We start from the raw sequence: 6,596 nt of genomic DNA, 5'->3' as shown, positions 1-6,596 counted from the left end.
CCTCTTTTATTCATAGTTCCATACCAAGCAGTAACACTTGTAAACACTTTAAGTTTATATTTGTGTCTTTTTCTTTTCTCATATGCTCTTGTTTATGAGTATTTTAGATGTAGTTCAAATATTTACTTTGGAGAGTGTGAGTGTACTGCGGTAATGAGGTGGTTGAGAGTGAAGTCTATGTGTTGTAACAATTTTCACATAGTGTTTATTCTATGGTTGTCGGTTTTGACAACGGCTGTGGTTTTTAGTTGAAGTACCACCATTATGGTTATGTTGTTGTTTTATGGTGGTACTCGCCCACATTTGTTTATAACCCTATAAAACAATTGCAGAAATATCGCTTATTTCTGGACAAAGTCGCTGAGAAAGAGATGGTTGGAGATGTATCTCATAGAACTTTCAGGTCGAGATTTGCATCCAATATTCCAACGTATATGATCAAAGAAATTCAAGAAATGAGAACAAACTTACTCCATGTACCGACATTATATCAGTATGGAGAGATTGTTGAAACTGTTAAGAACATTATTTCTCTCTCCATATTATATAATGTCGGTACATGGAGTATGTTTGTTCTCATTTCTTTAATTTCTTTGATCATCAACGTTGGAATATTTGATGCAAATCTCGACCTGAAAGTTCTATGAGATACATCTCCAACCATTTCTTTCTCAGCAACTTTGTCCAAAAATAAGCGATATTTCTGCAATTGATTTATAGGGTTATAAACAAATGAATTTAGTCACCAAATTGGAGCTGTGAATATTTGAACAACTCTAATAGTTTGGCTCAGAATGTTACTTGTGATGCAAGAAATAAGAGCCCTCTTTTATTCATAGTTCCATACCAAGCAGTAACACTTGTAAACATTTTAAGTTTATATTTGTGTCTTTTTCTTTTCTCTTATGCTCTTGTTTAAGAGTATTTGAGATGTAGTTCAAATATTTACTTTGGAGAGTGTGAGTGTACTGCGGTAATGAGGTGGTTGAGAGTGAAGTCTATGTGTTGTAACAATTTTCACATAGTGTTTATTCAATGGTTGTCGGTTTTGACAACGGCTGTGGTTTTTATTTGAAGTACCACCATTATGGTTATGTTGTTGTTTTATGGTGGTACTCGCCCACATTTGTTTATAACCCTATAAAAAAATTGCAGAAATATCGCTTATTTCTGGACAAAGTCGTTGAGAAAGAAATGGTTGGAGATGTATCTCATAGAACTTTCAGGTCGAGATTTGCATCCAATATTCCAACGTAGATGATCAAAGAAATTCAAGAAATGAGAACAAACTTACTCCATGTACCGACATTATATCAGTATGGAGAGATTATTGAAACTGTTAAGAACATTATTTCTCTCTCCATATTGATATAATGTCGGTACATGGAGTATGTTTGTTCTCATTTCTTTAATTTCTTTGATCATCAACGTTGGAATATTTGATGCAAATCTCGACCTGAAAGTTCTATGAGATACATCTCCAACCATTTCTTTCTCAGCAACTTTGTCCAAAAATAAGCGATATTTCTGCAATTGATTTATAGGGTTATAAACAAATGAATTTAGTCACCAAATTGGAGCTGTGAATATTTGAACAACTCTAATAGTATGGCTCAGAATGTTACTTGTGATGCAAGAAATAAGAGCCCTCTTTTATTCATAGTTCCATACCAAGCAGTAACACTTGTAAACATTTTAAGTTTATATTTGTGTCTTTTTCTTTTCTCTTATGCTCTTGTTTAAGAGTATTTGAGATGTAGTTCAAATATTTACTTTGGAGAGTGTGAGTGTACTGCGGTAATGAGGTGGTTGAGAGTGAAGTCTATGTGTTGTAACAATTTTCACATAGTGTTTATTCTATGGTTGTCGGTTTTGACAACGGCTGTGGTTTTTATTTGAAGTACCACCATTATGGTTATGTTGTTGTTTTATGGTGGTACTCGCCCACATTTGTTTATAACCCTATAAAACAATTGCAGAAATATCGCTTATTTCTGGACAAAGTCGCTGAGAAAGAAATGGTTGGAGATGTATCTCATAGAACTTTCAGTTCGAGATTTGCATCCAATATTCCAACGTAGATGATCAAAGAAATTCAAGAAATCAGAACAAACTTACTCCATCTCCCTATTGTTACATATGTAACACGATTGATTAGCATTATCATTAGCAGCTAAACATAACAGGAAATTAATTTTCATTTCTGATTTCCTATAGTTTAATATTTGCATAATGTTGTTTCTTTGTAGTCTGTCATATTATTATAAAAAAAACATATGAAACATAATCAACCTGATTTATCTCCTAGTATGTAAACTATAAGTTTTGTTCTATTTTAGGCAACTAGAAACAATCTTATGAAATATGTTCCTTGTGGCAAGATAAAATATCTCATTTTGATTGTTTGTTGCAGGGGCTAACTGACAAATTCAAGGAGAAGGATACTGGGTATACTGGCTCTGCAACATTTTCCTATGAGGCGTTTATGCTGATTGTCCTGCCATTCCTAATAGCTTAGGAGTTAGTATAGTAATGGTGCATGTCAAATGACTATGTAAATTTCCTGGCGCAGTACTTTGGTTTGGAGGTAGATGTGTGCGCGCGGTCGAATGAATTACTTTGAATATGCTCTTGTTAGCTCGTCTCCTGTTTCGCTTTTAATATGCTTTTCATTAGCATTTTGCTACTAGTAAAAACAAATCCTAAAATACTATGTTTTCAGCTATGGTGATAAATCTCTTTTGGTACCTTATGAAGTGAAGTCATGAAATTGAGTTTCCTTGGTAACCCGTCTCCATACTTTGAATGCTTAAGAGGGCATGCTGTATAGCTTAGTTTTGTATGACTAATGGTTTTGTTGTTAGTTAGGGTGAACTTGAAGTTATTTTTCTTGTATTGGTAATATGATTAGTCCTCTTTAAATCTAGTCCTTTACATCATAAAAGTGAAGATGAAGAGTAATAAACTTAAATGCTTTTGAACCTGGTGCTGATTTGTGATGAAGAGTAAACTACTGGACCTGGGGGAAGCAGTTGGAACTCAAAGCCGAAGTCTTCCTCAAGAACTTATTGATACGCTTCCAACCTCAAAGTACAAATTTGGCAACTTATTCAAAAGAAAAAATTATGGGAAAAGGTAATATCCGGGTTCTCAACCATTTTCGGTTGTCATTTTCTAAAATAAATTTGTGTTCATTTTGAATAGCTAACAAAGAGAAGACTCGTAGTGAACGTGTTCAGTTTACTCATAATCAAATTGCATTGAAAACAGGTGTGTAGTTTTCCATATGACATATAGATGAGGTGACCAGCAAATGAAATTGCCATGCAGTTATGTTTATCATGGTGAATGCATTACAAATGGCTTAGCATTAACAAGGTAATTGAACCCGTTATTTCCAAAATAAAATCCACATTGAATCCTGTTTCTATACAATTTGCACCTTCTCAGCCCTCTTTTCGTCATCACATTTACGATTTGCCTCATTCTTTTCAGAAATGTCCTGTTTGCAACATTGATGTTTTCGGTGAGGAATCTTTTCACATGATACATGTTTTGTCTGATAGAAACAAGTTAACAACCTAACAGTGGTTAATGTGTGATATTCTCTTAGTTTTGTGTCTCTACTCCCTTTGGTTACAAAGATGATACATATGGTGTTGTGACATTTGGCAATGAAAAAGCTTATGAGCATGAATTTTAAAATGAAATATGTATGGGAGAGGGTTGATTTGAGTGTTTGTTATCAACTGTCCTATGATATCTAGAGTCTAACTTTGGCATCTGTCACTCCATGGTGCTTCTTTTCATATACAACTTGGCACCCCTAAGTTTTTTGTTCACCGATTATAGATATCCAACTTATATGTCAAGTGTTTTTTTTTTTTTTATAAATAAATGCTAAGTGTTGATAATGGCCTTTTGGCTCTGTTGTATATTTGATCTTGTTCATATATAATTGATTATAACCTCTTGGCTTTTTTGTTTATTTGATCTTGTTCATATATAATTGATCCTTGCCTCAAAAGGTAAAATTCGTCATTAATATTCTGGTTTTTCATTTTCTAGTAAATGATAGGAGGAACTTTAATTTCCACTACGTTGTGTTGATTATTTTTCTACATAAGCTTTGTTTTTCTATATTTTTTGAACTGGTTTTTTCAGGGGATAATTTTGACCAATCTACTTCAAAATCTAATGACAAGAATTCATGTGCCAGAAACAAGGTCAGTGATTTTAAGTTTTGTTTCTAGTCAAGGTTATTTTTGTAAAATTTTTGTAAAAAATAACCTAGAATTCCTAGCAGTCCCATTCCCTACTCTCGCGATTATAATTCTCAAACCTTCTTTTCACTTCATTAGACTAGTTATGACTCTTACCAAGCAAGATGGGCTGCCTAAATGTTCACTCTTGCCGAGGACTTGGGCAGAGCTTTCTCTGAACGAGCAATACTGAAAACATTATTGAAGGCCGAGTCAGCTTTTACCAGTTGCTTCATTATTGAAGGTAAACCATGTTATTGCTTATGGAGTATTCCTTCTCTGTGTGGTTGAATTTGTTACATTATTTACAGCACATAATGATGTAAAACAAGTCTATTTAATATTATGTGTTTCTCCTTTGTAGGATGTCTTAGGACTGTTAATGCTTTAATATTCTGTGTTTCTCCTTTGCAAAAGTGCCAGAGGGAATGTGTTTGTTAAGGTGTGTTGTTAAACACTAATACACTACATGAAGTGAAATGCTTATATTATGATCAATTTTTATCTATGAAATGAATTCTAATGGAAAGTTTATGATGTTAATATCATTCTTTAATGCAGGACTTGATTGTTTTCATGTAAAGTCCTCAAGGACCTTAGTAACTAATTTGGTACATGAACCAACCGAAATGTTTTCCACCGTAAGATTTCAATGCATCTGAGTGTGTTAATTATTTTTCTTGATAAATATCACAAATACCGAATACTTTATGGATTTAATTTATGGATTTGATGTTGGCTATTTTCAGGGAAGATAATAGTCAAAGAAGGAACCAATTGTTGTGGATCTTAGCATAGCCAAAGCAATAATCACTACAAGAAAATCAGTCTATACCCACGGTCATTTTTCCCATTACCCACTACAATTGTTGTGAAAAGTCCATAAAGAAAAAATATTAAAATTACATTTTATACTTACATGCGGCTATGCCGTGGGTAACTAATATTATATTTTATACTTACTTTCTTATGCACGGATATGCCGTGGGTACTGAAAATTCTATTACGCGTGTAACCTTTCTTTTGGTGGGAACAACGTTTTCATGTAGAAAAGTGAGTGGGAAATAGAAAAATTCTTATTTTCACCGTAACCATGGCATTGCCTTGGGTAATACCCACGGAAAATGGCCGTGGGTAAAAAAGCCATGGGTATATAGAACTTTTTTTGTAGTGAATTTGGATCTTGCCAAGCACTCGATCATCCCTTCCTTAAACACATTTTAATGATATTGTAATTTGTCACCAATGCTAATATGAATTTATGATGTAGGGTTGTTTGTGTCTGTTGGATATTTGAATTGGCTTAATTTTGCTAAAACAAATATACTAACAAAATGTTGGAAAACATGTTACAACATCATATTTGCTAAGGAAATCTCGCGCATTTAATGAGAGCATATGCTATATATGGAAATCCACTTAAGAGCACGCTTAAAGAAGATTTGATCTGATCAGGAGTTTTAAGGATAAGATAAGACTTAATGGTACAACGGTATGATCACACTTATCCTCTAAAGTCCCTTAAACACTTTTGGAAAGTTTCTATACATTCTTGATGAAGATCAAAAGAGAATCAGATCACCTTTTATGATTCTCAAGGAGCGTCCTATCAGTTATGAAGCAAGAGGAGCGTGCTAGTTCATTATATATATGAAGACCAAGCTCAAGACTAAGGATCTTATTGAAAAGTATTAGAAACACATATTGAGTCTTTGTTGAGTCTTTGTTTGTATTTGTTAATTGTGATTCTTACTTGTGGATTCTATAACACGAGTTAAGAACTGAGTTTATTATTTTAAGGTTACTCCTAAGCTTTGAAGTACGGAGTTTACCGTGTGTGATTCACTTGAAGCTTTTAAGCAAGAGTGAAGTAGTGTCTTGGTAAGTTGTTGTCACATCATTCCCAACATTGTATAAACAACACAGGTTGTGTTGTGTGAGTGGAAGTGAGATGGGATCTCATGTCTAGGAGTTCCTAGGCAGAAGTTGCATGAGTAGTGTCGAGGTTATAAGGCGTAAACCAGGGGTTTGCTGGAGGTCTTAGTTTAAGGCGTAAATCCTAGGGTTTGCTGGAGGTCTTAGTAACTAGAACTATTAGTGGATTTCCTTCCTGGATTGGTATCACCCAGAGTAGGCAGTTGGCTGAACTGGGTTAACAATTACTTGTGCATTTTATTTATTTTTTGTCAGTATTTTACATTTTATGTAAGATGTGCCAACAATAGAAACAACATTATTTATACAGTAGTTGTTGGGACATCTTGGGTAACATCACTTTAGTGATACCAGAATTTCAGTGTCTATATAGTAGATTATTTTCTTTCACTCTTTGTT

General features: G+C 33.9%; 1 protein-coding gene across 11 annotated transcripts; it reads left to right on the top strand.

The window, feature by feature from the left end:
* The first annotated feature begins 2,833 nt into the window (after nt 1–2,833).
* LOC123902533 (E3 ubiquitin-protein ligase BIG BROTHER-like) lies at nt 2,834–5,540 on the top strand. Of its 11 annotated transcripts, XM_045952293.1 has the most exons (6): nt 2,834–3,124; nt 3,320–3,378; nt 3,496–3,526; nt 4,165–4,226; nt 5,012–5,070; nt 5,436–5,540. In XM_045952293.1, the coding sequence occupies exons 1-5, from the start codon at nt 2,999–3,001 to the stop codon at nt 5,058–5,060; spliced, it is 327 nt and encodes a 108-aa protein (XP_045808249.1). In that variant the 5' UTR covers nt 2,834–2,998; the 3' UTR covers nt 5,061–5,070; nt 5,436–5,540. The 11 variants fall into 11 exon arrangements, 2 of the variants coding, with proteins under 2 accessions (XP_045808249.1, XP_045808250.1); XM_045952294.1 differs by lacking the exons at nt 5,012–5,070; nt 5,436–5,540 and adding an exon at nt 4,367–4,412; XR_006807642.1 differs by lacking the exons at nt 3,496–3,526; nt 5,436–5,540 and having other exon boundaries at nt 2,834–3,135; nt 3,271–3,378; nt 5,012–5,066.
* Nucleotides 5,541–6,596: the final 1,056 nt, after the last annotated feature.

This window comes from Trifolium pratense, linkage group LG1 (assembly GCF_020283565.1).
Source record: "Trifolium pratense cultivar HEN17-A07 linkage group LG1, ARS_RC_1.1, whole genome shotgun sequence".
NCBI lineage: Eukaryota > Viridiplantae > Streptophyta > Magnoliopsida > Fabales > Fabaceae > Trifolium > Trifolium pratense.
Note: the sequence above shows the minus strand (reverse complement) of the source record. Positions and strands in the feature narration are given on the sequence as shown.